Source organism: Oreochromis aureus, linkage group 18, assembly GCF_013358895.1.
Source record: "Oreochromis aureus strain Israel breed Guangdong linkage group 18, ZZ_aureus, whole genome shotgun sequence".
In the NCBI taxonomy this organism is placed as follows: Eukaryota; Metazoa; Chordata; class Actinopteri; order Cichliformes; family Cichlidae; genus Oreochromis; species Oreochromis aureus.
This window is the reverse complement of record NC_052959.1, coordinates 457,187-483,505: the sequence shown is the minus strand read 5'-3', so window position 1 is coordinate 483,505 and position 26,319 is coordinate 457,187. Positions and strand designations below refer to the sequence as shown.

Sequence of the window (26,319 nt, the reverse complement as noted above, 5' to 3'; positions counted from 1 at the left end):
AGTGTGAACGCTCAAAGCGGCCCGCATGCGCAAAAGAAGACGTCACACACAACGCGCTCTGTTTAGACCCAGACCAAACAGTATTGTTTGACTGATGGTCCTTAATATAAAGACTTCGGACTTTACGTTTCCCAATTTTTGCTTTAAATTATTCTGTTATTTACATAATAATATAAATAACCTAATAATGATCCTTTTTGCTGTTTTAGAGGAGCGGTGCTTCAAAGGATAGCTGCAGATTTTCAATTCAATTCAATTCAATTTTATTTATATAGCGCCAAATCACAACAAAAGTCGCCTCAAGGCGCTTTAAATTTCTGTCAGAATCTGCAGATTATACAGTACAAATAAAATGTTCACGTTGTCTCCCAACAGTTTCACTGACATCTACACTGGAAGCGTTCGCGATGTCTTCTCCGGCGCTGATAATTGGCGTCTGTCTTGTGTCAGTGACGTAAAAGACGGATTTAATGCGACATGACCGTTCAAACAGCAGTCGCTTTCTAAAACATCGGATATGTATCGGATTCAGTACCACATACGAAAGTGACCCAGATCGGATTTGTGCCGTTCACACTGTCATACCATGATCGGAGATGGGTCGCATAGGGTCAAAAAACTCGGATTTGATGCGCTTTCGCCTGCAGTGTGAACGTAGCCTAAGGTTTGTAGTGCTTCTGTCTAACATTCACTCGCATTCACACTCCGATGGATGCATCAGAGGGCAACATGGAGTTAGTATCTTGGCATGCAGACTAGAGCAGACTGGGATCAAACCACCAACCTTCGGTGACCCGCTCTACCACCTGAGCTACAGCCACCCCAGCCATTATCAGACCTGTGTCTAATAATCATCTCTATCCATTGTATTTAAGCCCTCAGGTTCCCTCAGTTTCTTGTCTTGTCATCGTCTAATCCGCGTCTCTCTTATGTTCTGTTCATCCAGTCATCGTAATAAATACTGTCCACATCCTGCCTGCGAGTCCTGCGTTTGGGTCCTCCCTTCTCCACATCCACACAGCCTGACACAAATAGTATTTCTTCCCTTTTTAGAGATATGCAAGATTTCAGATGATTTCCTGAGAATTTCCCAATTCCCACCTGTCGTCCTCCGCACTGGAAATAATCCTCTCTCCTCATGTTGCAGTGGATCCAGCCTCTGTAAAATTGCCTCTGTGAAGTTACCCTAACCCTTGCCTTGGATGCTCCCTGTGTTAAATAAAATCAGTTTAAGTTGGAATCACTCATGCATTGAGTCTGCTTTTGGGTCCGCCTTCGTACTGGCCTCTCTGCCTTTTGACCTCAGAGTTCTGGTCATCAAGACCTTCACCAGAGGAAAAAACCACAGGCTTAAAAAGGAATCATTCTTTTCAAGTTCTCCAACATTGTAGTGATGTCTCGAGCATCACCAGTGTGCACTGTGCACTGTTTAACAATCATCCCAAATCTGTCACATATTCCTTGCTCCACAGCCCATTTTGCAAAGTCCTTAAAGACATTGCATGTAATTGTTTAGCAACACCTTCAGTAGTACAAAAGCATTTGCTGTTTCTAACTGTCTTATATATATATATATATATATTTAATGTATGTATTAGATATAATCCATCTTGAGTTCTTGCCTATAAATTGGGAAAAGAACCTGTGCTGGACACAGCTGCCTGAGTTGGAACACATGTTTTCTTTTCAGTGGGAGAAACGCTTCGTCACTTGTCCAGGTGACTTCTTCAGATCCAGGAACTGACCTCACAGCCCAGTGTTCATTCAGTCAGCTGGTTTCAGTCATTGTGCAAATGTACTGTTTATAAGGTTGAAACCTGCAGTCAGCTGAGACTGAAGAAGTCAGCTGATGATGATGAAACATTTCTCCCTCTGAAAACATCCAGATGAATAGAATCACCCATTTCACGTTTCCTGGATGAGTGAACCTGCATCAAGACAATCTTCTCTATAAGCTCATGCTGGAACACCAGGGCCACACAGCCAGCTGTAACTGTACTGTTGTTTAGTTCTGAACATCTTGTTTTTTCTTTGTTATCTGCTAAATCAATCACAGGTTTGTCCAGCAATCATTAAAAGAACACACATACCTGTGCAGTTTGTGGGTAAAACAGACCTAATGTGTTTGTCTTCCTCACAATCCCCAAACAGCTGCAATCAGAAAAGCTCTGTTAGCTAACCTGTAGGCATGTAACCAATGAGAATAACCCTGTTTTGCCCGAGTATGTACAGTTAGGTGCATAAATATTTGGACAGAGATGACTTTCTCTTAATTTTGCGTCTGTACATTACTCACATTAATTTTAAATGAAACAACTCAGATGCAGATGAATTCTATGTACTCAGAACTGTGAAGGTTATGAATGATATTATTGCAGTTAGACCTCAGTGCAGTGTTCAGTGCTGCTGACCACAATATTTTATTCCAGAGATTAGAGCATGCTGTAGGTGTTAAAGGTACTGTGCTGCAGTGGTTTGAGTCATATTGTATGTGTCCATGAAGCCAGGTAACACACACTGATTAGTTAAACTGCAGGAATGTCTTAAAGACATAAAGACCTGGATGGCCGCTAACTTTCTGCTTCTTAATTCAGATCAAACTGAGGTTATTGTACTCGGCCCTGAAAGTCTTAGAAATATGGTATCTAACCAGATTCTTACTCTGGATGCTTTATTGGTTTTGTGCAACATCTCTAAAATTAGAAATATCCTGTCTCTTGCTACTATTCAGTGCCTCCCTCATACATCCAGAACAGAATTAAACATTTTCCTCCTCACATACAAGATCTTGAATAATCAGGCTCTGTCTTACTTCCAGGCTGGACTACTGTAATTCATTATTTATCAGGATGTCCTAAAAACTCCCTGAAAAGCCTTCAGTTGATCCAAAATGCTGCAGTGAGCGTACTGACGGGGACTAGACAGAGAGAGCAGATTTTGCCCACACTGGCTTCTCTTCCTTTTTGATAAAGCACACAGGGCTGATTAGGTGACCCTGAATTCTCCCTCAGTTACCCTGCAATAGGCATATATTTATACACCACTCTGTATTTAACCATTAATGTCTGGCTGTCTTCACAGCGTGTCTTTTGTCCTGTCTCCGTCCCCTCAGCCCCTCAGCGCTCAGGCCCCTCCCTGAGCCTGGTTCTGGTGTAGCAGTGATTCCTGAGATTAGGGACAAAACAGGTTTTAATTTTCGAAAATATATTTTTTGATTTTTCAAAAACATATTTACATATAATTGTTACACAAAGTTTTGGCTGTCTCACCATGTTTTGGTACAATCTCCCAGGTGTAACATTTTTTAATAATTTATGTTTTTGCTGGAGAAGTGCAAGGTTTTTGTCAACACCGTCAGACACAAAGAGATGCAAAAATATATATTTTAAATTAAGTTGTTTCAGCTATTTTGACTATTAGCAGCTTCTCTGTTCTACTGTTTATGCACATGTTTTCAAACTAATTATACCACGTTTAAAAGTAAGATTGTTTTGGCTTTTTATTATTAGAGTTACAGTCATACATATTTTCAGAAGCTTGTATTTAATCTCTATAAGAAACAATCATATTTAGCAGTGTGCAAATTACACATTTATTGAGAAAATTACGTATTTTTATTGGAAGATCATGAGGGAGGAAAATATATGGTTTTCCAAAAGAGAAAAATAAACAAAAACTCCATATTATGGAGTTGACAAGTGCTGACGGTGGTGGTGACACACTAGTAGAAAACAAGATATTATTTCTTTCAAAATAACCATCAAACCTTAACAACTTCTGTAATATTACAAAGACACATCATAACAATTCTGTTTTTGCTCATGTCAAGTTCTACATCTTAATAGTTCACCAGCAAGTAGCTGCCTGCTCCTCCTTGATTCCTAAAGTTCTCTGTGGTTGCGTGATCCTGCTGTGCTTTCTCTCCTCATGTTTCTCTGTGCTTGTTTCCAAAACCTTCTCTTCTGCCTTTTTTCTCTTTCTTTCAGATCACTGATGTTCTTTATTTTTCCCTCTTTCACTCTGTTTCTCCATCTTTCCCTTTCCTTTATGAGAAACTCTTTCTTCAACTCGGGCTGGCTGTTAATTTTCTTTCTCCTTCTCTTTCGTTCCTCTACTGACAGCTTCCCTTTTGCCATTCTAGCCTGAAATGTGCCATTTTGTAATTACTATAATTTTTCTGAACCATATGCATTTATACAGATTAAGGATGAATATTCACAACACAATTATGTATTAGGCAATAGAGATGCTATCCGGTCTTTAAGTCTGATGTCATTAGTCGTTTCCAGGTCCAAACTCTGCTGCAGAGCCCAAAGTCAAAGGAACTCTGCGGCATCACTGAGAGTTACAAACTGTCCAAGTTCTTTCATCTTTAATAAAATGACCAGTGTGGCTGAGATAGAAGTTAGCTTGCTGGTTTCCACCTAAATTCCAACACAGAAAACTAAACAGCAGTGATGTTTGTAGGGTTACTGAAGTTGGACTAACATCATATAATGATGTGCTAGGTGATCGCTAGCTACACAGCTATGTTAGCATAACATAAACACAGTGAAGCTGGAGGATGAACGCTAACTTTTTTCCACTTGATAAAAGTTAATGCAAGGGTTTCTGATGGTTAGGCCAACAGGGATCACTGACTGTTTTAGGGGCTTGTTCAGAAAAACAGAACAAGATAAAAACCATTAAAACATTTTAACAGCACAACAGGCTTAATAAACACAGAGTAGTTTGGGCCCGGAAGCAGGATTCATTCATCATCACTTAAAGACCAGCTCTCGGGCACAGCTAGCTCAGTAGATGCCACATGATCGGAAGGTTGGGCGTTCAAATCCAACGAACAGCGGCTATCCTGGATTTGTAGCTGCCCACTGCATCACTGAGTGAACGTACATAAACAATGAGATTCAAGATAAGGCAAATATTCGACACATCTGTAAAGCAGAAATATCAGTAAAATACAAAGGAAGTAAAATGACTGAAATATTAATAAAAATAACTTAATATAATTGATGAATAGCAGACTTTTGTGGCATTTGTCAACACCATTAGAAAAAGGGTCAACACCGTCAGACAAAAATCCTGATGGTGTTGACAAAATGCCCTACTTTCTCTCATAACACATGTTTTTCTGACAGACGCCATCTTGTTTTTCATCAGATGCTTATGGCCTCTACAATCTTACCTACATTATAAAATATTTATTTATTTAGGACAGTGCATGTTAATGAACATAAATGTAAAAAAAAAAATTACATGAATGTAAACATGCCAGATTATAGCCAAAGGCTAATTTCCATCTGTTGTCCTTAAACATAAAAAATAGACATAATAATTCATAAAAATTCATCATTCATTCATAATAAAAACTCCATCACCAAACTTACACATACACACCATTCTGTTCCCAAATAAAACATTAAAACTATACAACTCATACATGATCACACACTTGATTTGTCCAGAACCAGTTTTTAACCTGTGCCTTAAACAAGTTGAATGTCGAGCATTCTCTAATGGGTTGAGGAAGACTGTTCCACAGATGGCCGCCCTGGACAGAGAGGACGTTCTGCCCAAATGCTGTCCGTCTGTGGGGTATAAACAAGTCTCCTCGGATTGTAGCTCAAGTGGTCCTGTCTGCCTAATGAACTGCTTTAGTGGTGGTGGAGTGTAAGACTTTATATATTAAACAGACTCTTTTAAGTTTCACTAACGGTGTGTTCACACCGAACGCGATAGGCGCGAGCGAAAACGCCCCAAACGCCCCTAATTTGACGCGTGCACATTCGCACCTCGAACGCGTGTCCAAGAAAAATCCATCGCGCGTCAAAATTGCATATTTTGACGCGCGTGAACCGGAAATGTGGGAGGGATGTGGGAGGAAGTTGTGCCAGACAGTATCTTTGCTAGACGGCAGCTGTCGAGCTAGCGTTTCTATTTACTGTGGAGAGCAGAGCAGCAGCGTTAAGGGCGTCCTCGCCGTACCTGGGTCCATCAAGTCCTCCAGACGGGTGAGCAGTTTGGTGAGTTTCACCACTTGCTCCAGGAGCTGCGCCTGGATGACAGCCGATTTCAGCGATATCGCCGTCTTTCCCTCGCCCAGTTTGAGGACCTGCTGTCCCGCGTTGGTCCAAGCATCGCCCGCCTAGACACCAACTACAGGCGCTCAATCCCACCTGCAGAGCGCCTGTCCATCTGCCTGCGGTTAGTAAAAGTGTTTAATACGGTAGTCCTTTATTGATACCTGTGCTAATATGCTAAACTATCGTTTATACACTGCTAACATGGATGTGCTATGCTATCAATGAATGCCGTCGGTGTTTACTGATAGCAAACTGTGGTATGGAGACGACTGTTTATAATATTTCTAGTGATGCTTGAAAGGTCTCATCAAGTCCCGATTTAATTCAATTTATGCTGTTATCAGTGTTTGCATTGATAGCATGGCTGTGGTGTCTATCAGTGTATGCTCTCTGTGTTTGCTGATATCAAACTGGTACAAGGGCCACTGTGGGTTAATCTTTGTAGTGATACTCACTCCTTATTTACACCTGGTTTAATTCTGGTATAGATGAATATTTGTATGTAATCCTCACAGCTGTCAGACTCTATAACAGGGGTCACCAGCCTTTCTTTAAACTGAGAGGTAGATAAAATTGTGAACAGTTTGGTTCATCTTTAGTTATATGGTTCTATCTTGATAAGCTATGTCTTATCACAGATTAATTTTTCAAAAATATTAATGATTTAAGCAAGGAAAGGGCTACATGTCAACATACAACTCTTTATTTCTATTAATGTCTTACTTCATTCCTGCCTGATTTACATGTTTAGGAATTATGAGTGATTGGCTCACTGTAGTGGTAAAAGTTGCTACCAATCAAATTATGATATGGTAAAGTTAAAACAAAACACAACTGACTGTTTTATATTATATCTAATATATATTATGTAATTATCCTTATAATTAGAAAATGTTTTATGTAAGATTTATGTTTTGTAATTTAAATCTGACATCACAAAAGTATTTTGGAATTTGAATAATGTATTTTGTAACTGCAGTACACATAATACTAATTTTGAACACTTTTGTCCAGGTTCCTTGCCACCGGGGACTCCTTCAGGACCATCGCGTTCAGTTTCAGAGTCGGTGTGTCCACGGTGTGCCAGATCACCCCCAGGTAGCGACGGCCATCTGGGACTGTCTAGTGGGCGACTTCATGGCTGTGCCTTCACCTGGAGACTGGCGGTCCATCACAGAGGATTCCAGGAGCGCTGGAACTTCCCTCTCTGCTGTGGAGCTCTGGATGGGAAGCACGTCCAGACAAAGGCCCCCATATATCACATAGGAGACACACACATTGATATACACTAAATATTTATTTCATTTCTTTTTTGTGGTGCCCAAATTTATGCTCCTGCTTGATTTTGTTTAAACAATTATTGCACACTTTTGTAAATCCAGTAAACTTCTTTTCACTTCTCAAATATCACTGTGTGTGTCTCCTGTATGATATATTTAACTGACATTTTTATTGTAACAACTAACCATTTATACAGGAAAATAATGGCTATTAACAAGGTTGCCCAAACCTTTGCATCCCACTGTATTAGTATATTCTGTCATTAGTGTAATATGAAATAAATTCTACATGTGTCAAGTCGTGTGCCAACATTTGCTGTGTAGTAGAACTGAGACATTAGTCATTATAAAATTTATTTGAAATAATATTAAAATTCTCAAACAGAAAAACATTAAACATAAATATATAGAATATAAGTATTTACAGAGAGACAGGAATAAAAAAAAAAAGACCCAGCTGCTCTCCAGAGCAGGAACAAGGCTGAGGAGGAAATGCTCCATTGCAGACTGGCGTGGCCTCTTCAGGGACTCCAGGATGGCCAGCTCCACCGCCGATGGACCGTCCTGGGACCCGTCCCTCATCTGCCTCGGAGCTGTCCTCCTCTCTGGGCGTGTAAAACACAGCACAAAACACAAAGAAATGAGAAGGCTGCTACTAGATTTTAATTTCAACATTGAAAAAACAAAACAGGATATAATCAGATTAGTTGTAGATATTTAGTAAAGGTGATCACAAGGCAATCCCACACAGAGTAAAAAGCTATCAGTGCTTGCTGTACATACCTGTGGGTGCAGCAGCAGGAGCTCAGGGACTGGGGAGCCAGGAGAAGCAACAGGGGATGCTCTGCAGCAGAATCAGTTGGTTCTATCAAGACAATATTAACTGTTAACAGGTTGAATACAATAATCATAGAGAAAGTATATACAGTGGTCCCTGTTTTATTGCAGCAGGGTTCTCAGAATAACTAGCCCCTCGCCACGCACTTTATACACTTTTTCCCCACACACATGAACATTAGTCACAGTTCTCACAAGTTGATTCTCAAAGTGCAAACCTTTGTAGATTGCAAAACGTAAAGTATTTTTATGCCGCGTTTTGTCTTCATCTGCCTGCCACTTTCGTGCGCCTTTTCCTTTTCCTCCCGGTGCAGGTGTCTATTTCCGAATGAGGGTCATAGTTATGAGTGTTTTTGTGCTGTTTTTTCTATTGGACGTGATGGTTATCAAAACCAAACATGATCAATTTGGCAAGCGCAGGAGACACGACACGGAGGAGATTTGTCAATCAGGCTGCAGAATGCAATGCTGTACGGTGCAATGAAAATCAGCGGCGAGGCAGTGACGGATGAGCGGGACCACTGTGTGCTGTTTATTAATAAACAATATATTCCTATATGACAACATGCATAAAACCAGAACGGTATTTGTACATCAGTGGGAAAATAGCGGGACAGTAGGCGGGCTTGCTAGCTTTAGCGCGGCTTCATCGGGTCAGTCTGAAAATTAAAAAGAAGAACAAATGAACTTACCAGGTTGCCCGATCTCCTCACTTCTGTGCCTCCAAGCTCGGTCCTTTTTATTCCTGTCCCGGTAGAAGTAGCAGCTAGCATCGTATAGTTCTGGACGATTAGCCACTGCGTTGATGAGTTTTTCCTCCATACTGAATGAAGAATGAAGGGCTTTGGTTTGATCTGCCCTTTGACCTGGTTACAGCCACGTCACCAGGCTCCTGATTGGTTGACGCGGCGCGACTTGGACGCTGGAGTTCAAATTTTTCCAACTCGGCGGTAGAGGCGAAAGACGCGTATGCACAAAATGCAACACAAAAAAACTCACGCGCGTGGTTTTTCCGCGAGTCAAACGCGCCAGACGCGCTACACTGACCGCGCGTTTCAGGCGTTTTGGCGTTTTCGCGACGCAAATCTGCTTCAGAATTTTCGCGGACGCGCAATCGCGTGTCATCAGCCTCTTTCCATTGACTTTACATGTAAACCTGACGCTCTGGCGCCTCTATCGCGTTCGGTGTGAACGCAAGTTATTGAAGTTCAGTAATTTATGTTTTTTAACACATGACAGTGGTGGTGGGAAGTCGGTTTTTGTCAAGTAGTTTTAAACTTCTTTTATAAATGTTTTCAATAGTTTTAAGTGTTGTTGGACAAGCAAGTGACCAGGACGTCAAACAATAGTTCATATGAGAGATGATCATTGAGTAAAAATAAGTTTTTGCAACATTCATATTTAAATTATTACGTATATGATTAAAATTTCGATTATTAAATTAAATTATTTAATTAATTATTAAATTATTAAATGATTAAGCTCTTCTTACAAAAAAACCCAATTAAACCTTGCATTACATCGACTGTGGTGTTGACGCACTATGGTTGTGACACAGAGTTTTATCAGAAAGGTATGCCATAAATGAATAAAAATTAAAAAACTTATCACAGCAGCGACCTCATGGCATGTGTATCAAACAGGAAGTGGTAAAGGGGTCCTCAGAGTGTAAGCTACCCACAATAATTCCTGATTTTTTTGTACTTTAAAAAAATCTGATGGTGTTGACAAAAACTCTGGACACAATTTTAATCACTTAAAAAATATGTAAAAATAAATTTTCAATTGCATATTTTGATATTATATAAGGTATTGACTTAAATACTTAGTGACGAGAGCCATGATGTTTGGCTGATGTTTGATGATTTTACATTACTTTTCTTTTTTTTTTCTGTATTTTAATATTATCACACCTGCTTCTGGACAATGGATTTTTAAGGTACTGGTAATGTATTGTACCATTTAAAATAAATATATATGTATAAAAATGCAAAATCATAATGTTGTTGTATAAACATTGCCTTGGTTTGTCTTTTAGTCAGTTGGGTTAACACTTGTATTCATATTTTTAACCCCAAAATTGGGTTTTCTCTGTAATGCGACCCAGTGAGAACGCGTGGTTAAAGTGAACAGCAACAGTAAAGATGGTGCTAACCTGTTTTTAACTTTTGTTTAAGGAAAACCTGTGAAAATGTTCATATGACCTGACTGTACACATCTACGTGTTAATGTCCAGCACAGTGTAACAGTTACCCTCCAATGGCCACGAACGGAGTGAGCATACCGCGCGCTCCCTGTACGCCCGAGCGGATACGAGCACGAGCTCTGGGCACGTCCCGTTGCCATAGCACCGCAGTAGGAAACCCACAACAGCAGGCGCGCTGGAGCGATGTCTGCCACGGGGAGGAAAGAGGAAGGAAAGCGGCGATGCCCCCTGCTTCTGAGACCGTACGTTACCGTACTCTTTTTACTGCCGCTGTCTGCACGTACATGCAGCCATGGTCACTGTTGTTTTGGTGCCTTCCAGCGCCTCTCGTACCCTGAACACCTCAGTCTCACACGGAGGCCCACGCGGAGCTCACCAGCGTTCCAGACAAACCACCAGTGTGCTGGGCTGTCACAGCAGGCGGAGCTTCAGCCTCGGGGGCAGCAAAGTCCTGGAGAAGAACGTCGTTCAGACTCCCAGACAGGCTGTTCAGGTACCTGAGCATCACAGGGAAAGCAGTGTCCTCACAGTCTGTGGGTCCTCTGACCAGTTTGAGAACACCAGTCACAGACTTTGTACTAGATTCAGATTAGACTCATCAGTTTCACAGTGATTACAGAGTAAAGCCCCGCGTCGTAGACTGTGTTTAATACATATATACTGAAAGTTTAAAGAAGTACACTTAGATCAAACTCACCCTGATGTAATGCAGGCTGTAGTCACATTTTTATTTTGCAACCCAGACAAAAACACAAGACTTCATTTTGTGGATTATTCTGATGCCTGGCCTCTAAAATTAATTACATTCAGCTACCACTCACCAAGTTTTCAAAGCAATGACCTGAGTGCTTTGTGAAAAAGGCAATAAAAGTCATAACAGTATTGTCATAGCATGATGCACGTACCTCAGAATGATACGAATAAAAGAAACCTTACAGTAGGTGTGGTAACATATTATAGCTTCTTCTGTTTTTAAAGTAACAAAATGCATTAGAGGAGAGATGCAGGTAGTGGAGTTACCAATACCAAGATTGAGCTAACATGTAGTGATGTAGAAGTGCCTCCAGTTTACCTTTGGGTGCAGTACCAAGTTAGCTGGAGCTAGCTTCTGTGTTTTTTGCAGGTGTTTGATGAAGAAAACAATGATGTCACTCCTCAGCCGCTGTACCAGGCTGATCCAGGAGCAGTGCAGCCCATGTTGTTTGTGGATGAAATCTCTGTGGGCTCAGCATCAGACCAGCCAACAGTCACGGGCAGCTTCACTGTGCCTTTCTCCAGGTACCAGAGTCTGAGGTGATGGTTATGCAGCTGGAGCTGCTCTGTGAGGCTTGAATGTGTGCAGTGCAAATGTTAAAGCATTGCTTGAATTTGAATATGAGTTTTCTCTGCAGGCCTTTCCATGTATTGTCTTTTCTAGTAGCCAAGTTCTCATCGGTACATTGTTGTTCCGCCATACCTCACGTGGATCTTGTTAAGCTCAGTGACGTCCACGCCGGTGTGGCTTTACTTGCTTGTCTCTCGCTCGTGTTCTGAGGTTGGGCAGCATTGTGGTTGTAACCTGGGGACCCTTGGTAGATGCATGCCCTGATCGAGATTTGAACCCTGACCTATCCTGTTTTCTTTCAAAATCTTTGATATGTGAATGTGATTGAATCAGTCAGGGAACTCCCAGTGATACAGGTATGGGTGGAAACCATTTCTAAAGCTTTACATTTAACCTCAGTAATTATAAACAGTAGAAGTTTGAATTAACCAGGGCTGCTGAAGCACACCTTCTTACTAAATTGTGCCACCAGTTGAGCAGGTCCACAGTACAGGGAGGCAGCCACAGCCAAGCACTTGATGGAGAGAGCGAGGACAAACTGTCTACAGTGACTGCAGGTTACACGTTTCACCCTGTAACAATGTGCTCACAATGTTTCCAGATCAGTATTTGGCAGCAGCAGAATATCCAGCCAGTCCACCACAGAGTCCGTGGATGACGAAGACATGTTTTCTAAACGTGACATTCCCCTCAGTTTTCCAGGTTAATAAATTGTTTCATTAAATGCACGCTGTATGTTTTCACTTTGTTCCTTTTGATTACTGCATTCATGATGTTTGAGCTTGTATGGTGGTTAATGAGCACATTTAATGTAAACTAAATGGTTTTTTAAATCTCCACATATTACTGTGACTAAAGGTCTCAGTTCTCGGTCACACCTACAACGTATCTTCGTGATGTTTATAAGAGTTTTTTCATATATTTTCTTGCTAGATGTGAAGGTAAAAAAGGACATGGAGAAAGAACAGGTGACAGAGGACATGTTGAAGGACATCACGGAGGTCTTTATCTCTGAGACAGACACCTTTTCACTGCTGGACATGCCCAGCACCTTTGTGTCTGTGGATGCTGATGAGGCAGAAGCTACTATGTGGGTGAAGTGTTTCCCATATCTGACTGGCTGAGACGCTTACATATGAACCTGAACTGTGCCACTGACACGTTATGATTTTACCTCGTTTTCACAGCGCAAGAAACCATCAGTACGAGGAGGTCTGCAGGAACAGAGTAAGCAGGGATAAAACTGTGGAGCGATCAGTGCAAACGCTGACCGGAACAACTAAAAACAAGCATGTCCAGAGTAACGGGCTGATGGTGGTGGATGCAGGTAAGCTTTAAACACACACAGGTCAATGTACCTAAACATGAAGCTGGAATAACTTGATTTTTGGTAGCTTTATTTAAAACATGGCCTTCTTTCATCTGAAACTGTGCTTTTGGACTCAATATATTTCAAGTGTGATGAATATTTGGTTCCCAAACTTTGGTGTGTGGAAGTGCGTCGCTGTCTTAGATGTGTAGTGTTCACAGTGTGTTTGTTTTAGCTCACTATGTTTATATCAGAGTAGTTCATTGTTAGTGTTTAGTTCACCATTTTAACTATTTATCTGCCATTTTTAGCCAAATGTTCTGGCTAAAAATGGCTAGCTAGAACATTAAGCTAGCCCCTTTTCCAACAATTTATGAACTGTGGATTAGCATTTACCTTTTTATCCACATTAGTGTCTAACCGAATGTCCCGGAGGAACCCACCCGAGGGATTAATAAAGTTTTCTAATCTAACTTATCTGATGGTGAAGGTGCTGCAGAGGTTTTGGTCTGCATTGACCTGATAGCTTAATGCAGTTGCTGCAGATTTGTCGGCTACATCGATCATGCAGCTATCTTATTATCCACTCATGTCCCAAAGGCTTTCTTGTGACTGTGGAGACCACTGAAGTACACCGAATTCATTGGTATAATCAGGAAATTCATTTCAGATTATTTGAACTTGATGTCCTGCTACGAGCAGTTATGAGAGGATGGGTAGGCTGTGGTCAGCAACAATATTCAGCTAAGCAGTGATGATGCTTGGTGTGAAGGAGGCCCAAAGTGTGCTGGGAAATGATGCCCCACACCATTACACACCCACCACCAGCTTCACCTGTTGGTACCAGGCAGGGTGGAGCTATGCTTTCATATATGTTTACACCAAATTCTGATCCTACCCCACCCTTCTTTTTAGATTTTCACACACTCTCAATAGTAGAACCCACCATTCACTATATCCTTATATTGTTCTACTTTCTACTTTAGTTCTACTTTCAGCATTTCACTTCCTCCATAAAACAGAGGATGGAGTGTTGAGCTTTTATAAATGGACGGTGTTTTCAGATGTTTGCATGTCCACAGCCACGAATGTTACCATCTGCGACATGTGTGAGCCTTTAAGTGATGCTGAACAGGAGGAAACAGCAGGTATCTGTAACCCAGTGAAGACTGACCACGCAGAGGGTGTGACGGACTCCAGCAGAGGTGCAGACAGGAGTGTGTCAGTGGGCAGCACAGCCACTACAGGTAACAGGCAGCACCCACTGTTTCACTGTGCTTCATTCAAACAGGGCTCAGGGTTCGTCATCATTCAGAACTGAAGTTTTAACAGTTTCATTCTTTTTACAGTACAGAAAGTGTTTTCTTGTATTTGTCTTCAGTCAGCGCCTCTGGTTCACTCAAAGAAGTGGATGTGAAAGCTTTAAACGCTGAGATGGAGTGGGAGCTCATCATGCTGTCAGAGAAGTTTCAGCTCTACTTACAAACAGTGGAGAGAAGCATCCTGCAGAACAGCTTTCACCCTCAGCTGGCAGCTTACAGACAGCTGCCTGTGCTGGGAGGTAGTCCTCACGCCACCATCACGCCACCATCACGCCACATCACGCCACCATCACGCCACCATCACGCCACCATCACGCCACCATCACGCCATCCTCACGCCACCATCACGCCATCCTCACGCCATCCTCACGCCATCCTCACATTACCATCACGCCACCATCACGCCATCCTCACGCCACCATCACGCCATCATCACGCCACCATCACGCCATCATCACGCCATCATCACGCCACCTCACATTACCATCATCGCCACCATCACGCCACCATCACGCCACCATCACGCCACCCTCACGCCACCATCACGCCATCCTCACGCCCCACACGCCACCTCCACCACCTCACATTACCTCACGCCACCCTCACATTACCATCTCGCCACCCTCACATTACCACCATCACGCCACCATCATCTCCATCCTCACGCCACCATCACGCCATCCTCACGCCACCATCACGCCACCCTCACGCCACCCTCACGCCACCCTCACGCCACCCTCACGCCACCCTCACATTACCATCTCGCCACCCTCACATTACCATCTCGCCACCCTCTCGCACATTACGCCATCCTCACGCCACCCTCACATTACCATCACCTCACGCCACCATCTCGCCATCCTCACATTACCATCTCGCCATCCTCCATCTCGCCATCCTCACGCCACCATCCTCACGCCACCCATTACCATCACGCCACCATCACGCCACCCCACTCGCCACCATCACGCCACCCCACCCCACCCCACGCCTCACGCCACCCTCACATCACCATCACGCCACCCTCACGCCACCATCACGCCACCCTCACCACCCTCACGCCACCCTCTCGCCACCCTCCACCATCACGCCACCATCACGCCACCCTCTCGCCACCACCACGCCACCCTCTCGCCACCATCACGCCACCCTCACACCACCACGCCACCCTCACATTACCATCTCGCCATCCTCACGCCACCCTCACATTACCATCACGCCACCCTCACCCCACCCTCACCCCACCATCACGTCACCATCACGCCACCCTCACCCCACCCTCACGCCACCCTCACCCCACCCTCACATCACCATCACGCCACCCCTCACACCACCATCACGCCACCCTCACATCACCATCACGCCACCCTCACCCCACCATCACGCCACCCTCACCCCACCCTCACACCACCATCACCGTTGTTACTACTAGATGAAGCGTGACCACTGGAGTGAGTGAAATCATTTTTTCAGACCCAGAGTCTCCAGTGAAGAATGAGATCGTGGAGCAGAGGACGGGGGACACGGACGGCGGTCCGTCTCTGCAGTGTCTCTGGGTTTTCAGCTGTGAGCTCAGCAGAGGACGCAGCGTGAGCTGCATGACCTGGAACAGGAAGAATCCGGTAACAGAACAAAGATCAGCTCCGTCTCACAGAAACTGATTCAAGAGCAAAGGGCCTGAAGTTAGAGTATATTTCTGTGCAACAGAAGTCTTTTGTCCTTGTGTTATTCATATGTGTCCCTGATGTTGCTGGACTGTTTCAGTCTGAACGGTGAAGTCAGAGTGAGCTGGGTTATTAAAATAATCTTTAAATATACAATTCAAGGTAGTATAACCAAGTAAAGTCAGCTAACTTTCAGACACACCTCCAGTCTGGAGAGAAGGCCGTACCTTTGCTCAGTTAAATGCTGAAGGAGCCTGGCTCATATTGGGTCTGTCTGTTTTGATAATATTGTATTGAAAGAACTGAACATGATTTATTGAGATAGAGAAAGGAATGTATTTGTCGATTAGACTGTGGTGACCTATCAGTGCCAGGGTTTAGGACAGGACCCCCCACAGCTGAGACTCTGGTGGTGATGATGATGAAGATGGAGGCTTGAGTAGAGCTCTGGCTGAGGGTGGGGAGGTGGAGGTTTGCACAAAGGAGAATCTGAAAGGAAGAATGACAGAGAGCACACATGTAAACCGTGCAAAGTGGAAGCTGATTGGTTCAAAGAAAAACAGGTGAGAGGATGACCAAAGTATTGACGTCAGCATTGGCAGCGTGGGAAAGTCGTGTAGGAAGCAGACTAACACCCAGGAAAGCAGGCAGACGACTGGTTACAGATCCGCCTCATGTGGCTGTCTTCTAGGACCTCCTGGCTGTGGGTCATGGCGAGTTTAACTCTGGGAACCAGAAACCAGGTCTGGTGAGCTGCTGGTCCATCAAAAACCTCAAGGTATGACTTTGCTTTGGACTGGATTTAGTCAGCTCCCCTCATCATCATCGCACAGATTGTTGAGTGAGGATGTTCTTCCTCCTGCAGTGGCCCGAGCACATTGTCCACTGTGACAGCGCCGTGACCACTCTGGATTTCTCAGCTAACAGTCCCAGTCAGCTGGCTGTAGGCACACATGACGGCAGCATAACAATCCACAGTGTGCACAGTCAGGACAACAGGTCACATGGTGTCAGCAGCCGGTGAGGGGCGTGTGCAGTGCACACCGCAGGTCCTTTAATACACGCTGAAAGTCAACCATGCTACTGCTCTGTCTTTGGTTCATGTGCTCTGTGTAGGGACAGTCCCAACAGACACCTGGGGCCAGTGTGGCAGCTCAGGTGGACCCAACAAGAAGTGAGCTCGACGGGGGAAGAGAAGGTGGAGGCCCTCCTCTCTGTGGGTGCAGACGGCAGAATCAGCAAATGGTTTTCCTTCAAAGATGGCCTCGACTGCATAGGTACTCAGCAGCCGGCTCAGTGCAAAGCTGAGGCAGCATATAGGTCATCGTTGTCTCAGGATAGTTCCAGCCTTTTTGTTGGAGAACTTCCCTTCTCCCTTTGGCCTTTAAGATTTTAGAAGAAATTCTGAAAAAACGTTCTTTTCTTAGCGAATCTTGGCACTTGGCAGTAATGTCAAACTCTAATGGGTGAGTATTTTGTCAAAGGTGTGCAGAGGAGAAGCAGAGCTTTTATTTCAATGGTCACAGGAAATGAAAAACCATATGAAATAAAATGAGTCCAATCTGACAGAAATACTCAACAGATGCTGAGCTAACTCTATAGATACACAGTGCAACTCAAACTGGCTGTTGCTCTGTGGCTTCTGCATGCTCTTGTTCACAGACAAACAGACAAAAGGCAATGATCAAATTACTCCTCCTCTGCTCTCACCTTGGTGTCCGGTAAATGATATAAACTGATCCATTTCTTGCCGTAGACTTGATGAAGCTGAGGCGGATTCAAAATACAGAGACAAAGGCTGGAGGGAAGAGGACAGAGATGATGGCAGAAAGTGTCCTGACAGCACTGACTCCTGGGCTCTGCTTTGACTTTCATCCCACAGTAAGTTACTGTTGGGTCTTAAAGAGATAGACCCGCTGACTCAGGGACCAATCACTGCGAACAAAGCAAGACGACCACAGCGCTCTTTGTCTTCTGCTTGCTGCAAGGGGAGTCGTCAGGGTCTTAGAGTTGTGAGCTCTTCACCTGATCTCAGCCAACTCCAAGTTCCAGCCTCCCCTCACAGTCCTTTTATTGACAACAGTAGTTACACAAACATCTCATTAGTCATGTGACAGATAGAGACTCACATGTGAACATGTGACATTGTCTGCTACACCACATATCACTGTGACCTTTCACCGACATCTCCAGTCACCCCATATATGGCGTAACCTTTTAACGAACCAGTGTGTAGAAAACAGTGGTGGGCGTTCTTGCTAAAGATCTAATCATCTTGGCCTTCCTGCACAATGACGACCATATTGATCCACAGTTCTCTAACAGTTACTAACAGGGATTCATGCAATCCCTGATATGTGACCAATGTATGCCACTTCTCCACTGTGTTCCACTGTTCCTGCAGGACTCCAGTATCTACCTGACTGGGACATGGGAAGGTCTCATCCACCAGTGCTCCTGCTCCAACAGTGAGCAGTTCCTTGAAACCTACAGGAAGCACTTTGTAAGTTCTTCAGAGTAAAAGCTGCCAAAGACTTCTGGAAAAAACATCTGTTTATTCCCCAAAAGCCTTTACTTTTTATTCCAAACTGGAACTCCAACTGCAGTATAACAGCTCTGTAGGTGACACTTCTTGGAAAGTAATACTTCTTATTTGTCAGTTAACTTCATTTAACCTCCTAGGACCTGCCGTCCACATATGTGGACATCACATTTTTGGTTATTTTGACCAAAATACTCAATTTTGCTCTACATGGGCCTGATATCCACTTACAAGGACATTATACTGCTACTGTTCTATCAAAATTTTAAATGAATATCCTCATTTGTGGCTCTTATTTTTCTTAAAAACAAAAATAAGGTTAAAAAAAAAAAAAAAAAAAATCTGGAAATTCTTTGTTTTTACATTCATCGGGCCCCAATGTGACCAAATATCAAAGAGAAATTAAAAATGCATGCTGTGGAAGAGTTCGGGTCTTAGGAGGTTAAAGGAAAACAACAGATAAAGTAAACTGACACCTACCTGTCTGTCTCTGTAAGTATTCCTGGACTGACTCAGCCATACTGGGATCAGGGGTTTGATTTGGACTGGTTTGCAGTCACCTTCATAAATGGTATCAGTCTAATTTTAGGCTTAGGTAAAGTTTTGGACCTGATTTTAGAGTGGATGTTGTTTGATGTGAATTGGGTTGAGACTGCTTTGTGTCTCATTGCGGTTTTAGAGTTTCTTTATGAGGTTTATTGCTTAGATTTTGTGTCAGTATATTCCTTTATTCTTCAGTGAATTATGCTGCACACACAACTTGGTTGGGAGTCATTTTCACCGATTCTTTGATTTACAGCATATTTTAAACTTTACAGATTTTTCTCTGGGTGAATGTGAAGCCTTAAACTTACTAAGTATTCTTGGTATGTGAATGCAGCACTACATTGTTAGAGTAATGTATAAATGTTGTCCACATACCAAGAATACTGATTCAGTCAATGAAATTAATTTCACTTAGATCTGTAAATAAAACAAAAACTGCTTCGGAAATGAAAATGTGATATTGAGCCATTTTACACAGTTCCCACAGTTCCCAGCTCGTGGCAGCAACACTCCAATAAAATAAACAGAGAAAGCAGGAGAACTTAAACATATATACACACACATATGCTATCTTTGTAGTAAGATTTTGAGTAAAGGAAGTCTGGCAAAATAATAACTTCACTGTTTGTTACAAACTGCTGTTTATATGGTGCTGAATCATCTTCGTGGGTGTGTGATATACACTCAGACCCCTCTGAGACTTCTTCTTTGTCAGGGTCCTGTAAACTGTGTTGCATGGTCTCCATTCAACCCTGATGTGTTCCTGAGCTGCTCATCTGATTGGACCATCCAGCTGTGGAAGCAGCACCACTTGAAGCCTGTGTTGGGTTTCATCTCTGCCCAGAAGGCCGTCTACGACATCAAATGGTCCCCAAAGTGGCCTACTGTATTTGGAGCCGTCAATGGAGGGCAGCTAGAAATCTGGGACCTGAGTTCGAGCATGTAAGTACCTTTGGGTGGCGCTGTCACTTGGTGTTCTCTGTGGTAGAGTATCACTTCCTCTTCCTGTTCCAACACAGAGTGGTGTGTTTGTGTAGCTTATCTGCCAGAGACGGCATCCATCCCACTTTGGATGGAGCAGCTCTCATTTCTAGAAATATGGACCAATTTATTAAACTCCCCAAAATATGACTATCCAGAGTTGGGACCAGGAAGCAGAGTTGCAGTCTTACACGCCTCTCTGCAGCTTCTCTCCTCCTGCTACCCCCCCAAAAACCCATCTCCATTGAGACTGTGTCAGCTCCCAAACAGACAAAAAACAAACCAAAAACCAGCAATAAACAACTTAAACATAAAAAAAATCACAAAGAAAGAACAATACAGTATCCACATCTGAACCAAAGAGTAAAACAGTGAAATGTGGATTATTAAATATTAGGTCTCTCTCCTCCAAGTCTCTGTTAGTACATGACTTAATAATTGATCAACAAATCGATTTACTCTGCCTTACAGGAACCTGGTTGCAGCAGGATGATTATGAGAGAAAAAATTACCAATAATCATCCCACAGATGTAATATTATCTACAGCTACTTTTAATACCATTGATGTTAAGTTAGACTCTTTTTCTCCAATTGATCTTTCTGAGTTAACTTCAATAATTACTTCCTCCAAACCATCAACGTGTCTTTTAGACCCCATTCCTACAAAACTGCTCAAAGAAGTCCTGCCATTAATTAATGCTTCAATCTTAAATATGATCAACCTATCTCTAATAATCGGCTATGTACCACAGGCCTTCAAGCTGGCTGTAGTTAAACCTTTACTTAAAAAGCATCTCTAGACCCAGCTGTCTTAGCTAATTATAGGCCAATCTCCAACCTTCCTTTCATATCAAACATCCTTGAAAGAGTAGTTGTCAAACAGCTAACCAGAGGTGGGACCAAGTAATTGTTTTGCAAGTCTCAAGTAAGTCTCAAGTCTTTATCGTTAAGTCACAAGTCAAGTCTCAAGTAATGTCAGGGAAGTCAGAGTCGAGTCTCAAGTCACTGGTGTAAAAGTCCGAGTAAAGTCACAAGTCTGAAACTTTGAATTTCAAGTCCTTTCGAGTCTTTAAAAAAAAAAAAAGAAAAAGAAAAAAAGAATGTTGCAGTTATATGCTACATGTAAATATTAGACCATGTGATTTTTAAATCTGTTTTTCTCAACACATGATGAAATACTGAACTTAGAAAATATACACAAATTGTGAAATTGCACCTCTATAAAATGCAGCTCAATTAAACTTAGTGAAAATTATTCTTGGAGCTGACAGTTCTGAGATAAGCTGCATGTTATTCTTGGACGCGCTTGTAGGACTGGCTTTAAAATCGCATGACAAAAATATCATACACATTAAAAAAAAAAAAAAAACAGTATCACCAACATAGCCTGGACAACATTTGCTAGTTAGATGAAGTCAGCTGTCTCATCGTAGCAAAAGAGAAGCACCACCGTTCTTTATGCAACTTCAACTCTCGGACAAAGTTGGAAGTTGTTCCATCTCTGTCTGTGATTCTCTTCTTGCATGTTTTGCATATTCTATTTCAGTTTTTTGTTGACTACTTCATAGTTTATGTACCTGAAAAAAAAAATAACTACTCGCAGCATTTTTGAGCTTTTTTTTTTTTTTTGAAAAAAAATTGGGTTAATTTGATTGGCTGTGCTACAGCTCACGCACACATATGTACGGAGTGTGGTTTGAATAAATGAATGAATGAATGAATTGAATTAATGGTGCACACTTTCTATATAATATGTATGTTAAATTTTAGATTTGGGGTGAAATATCAAGTTTTTTCAAGTAAACCGGTTCAAGTCCAATTCAAGTCCCAGGTCATTGGTGTAAAAGTCCAAGTCAAGTCACAAGTCTTAGAACATTTTTTCAAGTCAAGTCTAAAGTCATAAAATTAATGACTCGAGTCTGACTCGAGAGCCAAGTCATGTGACTCGAGTCCAAGTCATGTGACTCGAGTCCAAGTCATGTGACTCGAGTCCAAGTCATGTGACTCGAGTCCAAGTCATGTGACTCGAGTCCAAGTCATGTGACTCGAGTCCAAGTCATGTGACTCGAGTCCAAGTCATGTGACTCGAGTCCAGTCATGTGACTCGAGTCCAAGTCATGTGACTCGAGTCCAAGTCATGTGACTCGAGTCCAAGTCATGTGACTTTCCAAGTCATGTGACTCGAGTCCAAGTCATGTGACTCGAGTCCAAGTCATGTGACTCGAGTCCAAGTCATGTGACTCGAGTCCACACCTCTGCAGCTAACAGATCATCTGCAGAGGAATGGCTTATGTAACGCAAAGTTATTTAAGGGCTAGTGTTATTGCAATGGGTAAGTTTACTGACTGACGCGCAGAAGAAATAGTTCTTTATGGAGCCTAGATGGTGTGAATGATGAGACCAAAGACTGCAGTATCTTGTACCAAAAATATATTGAATAAATGGGGGATAGGGGAAATGGACCAAAATAATCAGTACAACACACAACATAAATGAATGCCCACAATCAAATAATTGTGTAACAAATAATAAATCAATTGCTGTGATTTCCTGCGCAAGAGTCCTTTTGTTAAGAGTCCTTTTCGGTCCTTTTCTTTTTAAAGTTCACTTTTTAAGGAATTCCTCCTTAGGGTCCAGTTTCATACAATGGGGAAAAATATGTCCGTAATCCAAAGACGGCAAAGCGGGGGAAAAGAGGGGAAAAAAAAAAAACAAAGAATGGTCCTACCGGCTCGCCACTTCAATATGAAGAAGATCAATTTAAAGGGGGAAAAAAAAAAACCTGACCTGTAGGCCAGAAAAATATCCATTAGTAAATCAAAATCAATTCAGTTTACCGGTAAACAAATACATTTTTCTGCAAGTCTATGTAACAATGCAAATCATGTATCATCATCATCATTATCATCAACAAATGTACAACAGTTAAATTAGTAATCATCTTGGCTACGTAGCTTAATCTATATATTCCAGTAGCGTTCGCTACAAACAAATACAAAAATAACAATAAAGGAAAACAACTGTCTAACAGACAGCATAGCCGAATTCAAGGCAACACATAACAATAATCATTTAATTGCACTTTGTTTCAAAGTAAGCCCATTAAAGTGCTTAAGTAAATAAAGGTGTTCAAAAACAGCGGTTTTTGAACCGGAGTTCTGCTCGCGGTGGAAACGCCGCCGAACAAAGTCATTTTTTAATCGCGAAAACGATCGACTGGTTATTGACAACTAAAAGATTGTTATTGGTAGCTGTTAAGGACACTTACCGCCGAGGTGATACACTTATATAGACGAAATTAGGGGAGAAAACGCTTTGTTTTCCAATGCCGTTCTTAACGCCATAAGCATACAGCCACAGCAGGAGTCGAACCCGGAAGTATCCCTCCACAGCCAGTTTTCATAGTTGCCGCGACGTGGAAGGAGCCAATCAGGAGAGGGACCTCAAATCAGCTGGCGTGAATCATGTGACAGGGTGTAGTTGATATGGGTTACACTTATCTGAAGAGTTTCAGTCAGGTTTCAGAGCTCATCACAGCACAGAAACAGCTTTAGTGAAGGTTACAAATGATCTTCTTATGGCCTCTGACAGTGGACTCATCTCTGTGCTTGTCCTGCTAGACCTCAGTGCAGCGTTCGATACTGTTGACCATAATATCCTATTAGAGCGATTAGAGCACTTCGCTCTCGCTCTGCAGGCCTACTTGTTGTTCCTAGAGTATTTAAAAGTAGAATGGGAGGCAGAGCCTTCAGTTTTCAGGCCCCTCTTCTGTGGAACCAGCTTCCAGTTTGGATTCAGGAGACAGACACTATCTCTACTTTCAAGATTAGGCTTCAAACTTTCCTTTTTGCTAAAGCATATAGTTAGGGCTGGACCAGGTGACCCTGAATCCTCCCTTAGTTATGCTGCAATAGACGTAGGCTGCCGGGGATTCCCATGATGCACTGGGTGTTTCTTCTTCACTCACTATGTGTTAATAGACCTCTCTGCACTGAATCATACCTGTTATTAATCTCTGTCTCTCTTCCACAGCATGTCTTTATCCTGTCTTCCTTCTCTTTACAGTATAAAGCGCCTTGAGGCGACTGTTGCTGTGATTTGGTGCTGTATAAATATTATTGAATTGAACTGAATGTGAGTCTGACTCACATTCAGTCCACCTGTGCTGCTCTCTGTATCACCTGTGTCTTGTCCATATATGCACCTCTTTGCTCCAGTCTGGACCCAGTCATTGTGCAGCCTGCAGCCCCTGGTGTGAGGATGACGTCCTTGCTGTTTTCCTCTCAGGCTGACTGCGTTGTGGTAGGAGACAGTGATGGTCATGTGACTGTCTACCAGCTGAAGAATCTCAATGTAGGAGAGCAGAGCCAGGTAACATTAAGCTGGTAGAAAGGACGGCCTGATTCTAGCAGTGGGAAAGAAGCAGCAGGGGAGACATTTCCTTTTAAGAGCTGTCTGCTTGGTGTGTGTTAGATGGCAAAGACAATGATGTGGTTTAAAATTTTGTTCTGGATGTTTTCTTACAGGTGGATGTTCTGGAAGACCTCATCTGCTCTGCAGCATCTAGATAACTCTATGAAACAAACACATGTATGTCCAATCAGCCTGAGGTTGGTGACAGAGTCGTCTGTAGAAATGTACATAAGACACAAAGATAGCCACACTCCTGTTTCCATTGGCTGCTGCTTCATGAGCATCTGTAGAGGTAGACTAGGTTACCAGATAAGACAAAAGAATCAGCAGCTAGAAACACGTTTGTATGGTTGTTTATAGGTGAGACACCTGACAGATAAGTGTCCCAACCAGACAATGATTTGGATACTATAGAGGACTTATTTAACCTAACTACAGTAAGGTCTACATACAGCCAGGATTATAATTTAAGAAGACGTTATAGAAATACAGCAGGCCCTATTATGCTTTTCCTTATTTTGATAATATACGTACTGTTTCAGACATGTACAGTGTTTCATATACGTAGGTCAGTGTATATGCAGGTTATCCATGTAACTCAGTTCCTTATACTTTGACTCAGGACAGTGTCAACAAGAGGGGATTCCCTTATTGAGTCACCTCAGTTATTTGTGCTGTTTTGGTCATTAAATTCCCCAAATGATACCAAGCACATGGAATCCACAGTCTCGGCATCCCACAGCAGTTTGTGTCAGGTGACTTTCAGATAAGATTATGAAACAATGACAGAGGGTCTTCAGTGTGATAACAAAGAGAAGCATGAGTCATTATCTCATCATTACTTGGACTTTATTGTTGATTTCAGCACTTCACACTACCGTTAGTCATCACCTCAAACTATGTGTCACCATTGACTCATTTTCCTCCTTTGGAGTAAACGACCAATCAGACAGCACATCTGAGCTGCTGTCATCGTCACACAGTCTGACACACATTCAGATACAGTAAAGTATGACAGCAGCAACAGTTTCAAAGCTGAACATCATTTGCATATTAAGAATTTTACTGCAAGAAAAAAATAGTGCAAAGCTGAACATAGTGAATTTGCTTTATGTATGATTTCCTTCAAAATATTTGTCTTTTTCCCAAAGTACTGTTGACAAATTCAGTGTATGAATATGAATGACTTTCATGTTAGAACCTGTGAAATAAAGTGTGTGCCTTGTTCAGTCTGATACGTTTGTGATGATTGACATGTATGAAACTCAGAATCTCTGTCTTCATTTAATTGATTTCCTTTAATGACTCTTTTTTGTCTATTATTGCTAGCATGTGTGCTCAGAGGTAAAGTGCATTATAAGCATGTCGTGGCTTTTTGTCCCTCGCTCTGCTTTGCATGTGACTGCATTATTAGAACATTAAAAGACCAACAAATATAAGTTTGTCATACTTTATGGATGAAATAGTCTTGAAAAATATAAATAACATCTATAGCAGAAGCAGTCTATCACTCTTGCTCTTGCAAGACAATTTTGTGTCCAGTTGTTAATTCTTGAACAATGAGCACCAGTCTCTTACAAAAGATGTGATTTGCTATGGTTCTCTAACCCCAACCAGGTTACTAAAGTACTGAAAATGGAGAGACAACATTGCAACAACTTGCCAAATATGCTAGGTCCATCATGTGCAGCCAATAAACCTGTGATCCTGTGGATTTTGGTACGACTTTTAAAGGTCTGCGTTTCTGCAACCAAGACGTTGGTAACGAGTCGTAAAAGTCCTGATAGTTTAAATTGGGAAGGTGCAGATCT

The 26,319-nt window shown here is 42.3% G+C and overlaps 2 protein-coding genes across 5 annotated transcripts in view; one reads left to right on the top strand and one right to left on the bottom strand.

Moving 5' to 3' along the window:
* The window catches only part of fam151a (family with sequence similarity 151 member A), a 26,483-nt gene extending 15,946 nt beyond the window's left edge, over positions 1-10,537 (bottom strand). The window contains exon 1 of one of the 2 annotated variants that reach the window (XM_039601770.1): positions 10,454-10,537. In XM_039601770.1, the coding sequence (XP_039457704.1) occupies positions 10,454-10,482 (29 nt within the window). In that variant the 5' untranslated portion in view covers positions 10,483-10,537. Of the gene's footprint in view, positions 1-2,090; positions 2,152-10,453 lie in introns of those variants that run through there. The other variant, XM_031741850.2, reaches the window with a different exon arrangement.
* LOC116321932 (dynein intermediate chain 4, axonemal-like) lies at positions 10,518-26,158 on the top strand. Of its 3 annotated transcripts, none has more exons than XM_039601766.1 (17): positions 10,518-10,648; positions 10,728-10,899; positions 11,530-11,684; positions 12,332-12,432; positions 12,664-12,820; positions 12,918-13,057; positions 14,104-14,286; positions 14,421-14,600; positions 15,835-15,983; positions 16,717-16,803; positions 16,891-17,045; positions 17,142-17,302; positions 17,782-17,906; positions 18,430-18,528; positions 19,802-20,055; positions 24,313-24,466; positions 24,622-26,158. In XM_039601766.1, the coding sequence occupies exons 1-17, from the start codon at positions 10,590-10,592 to the stop codon at positions 24,664-24,666; spliced, it is 2,376 nt and encodes a 791-aa protein (XP_039457700.1). In that variant the 5' UTR covers positions 10,518-10,589; the 3' UTR covers positions 24,667-26,158. The 3 variants fall into 3 exon arrangements, with proteins under 3 accessions (XP_039457700.1, XP_039457701.1, XP_031597731.1); XM_039601767.1 differs by having other exon boundaries at positions 14,122-14,286; positions 24,622-26,153; XM_031741871.2 differs by having other exon boundaries at positions 19,829-20,055; positions 24,622-26,153.
* Positions 26,159-26,319: the final 161 nt, after the last annotated feature.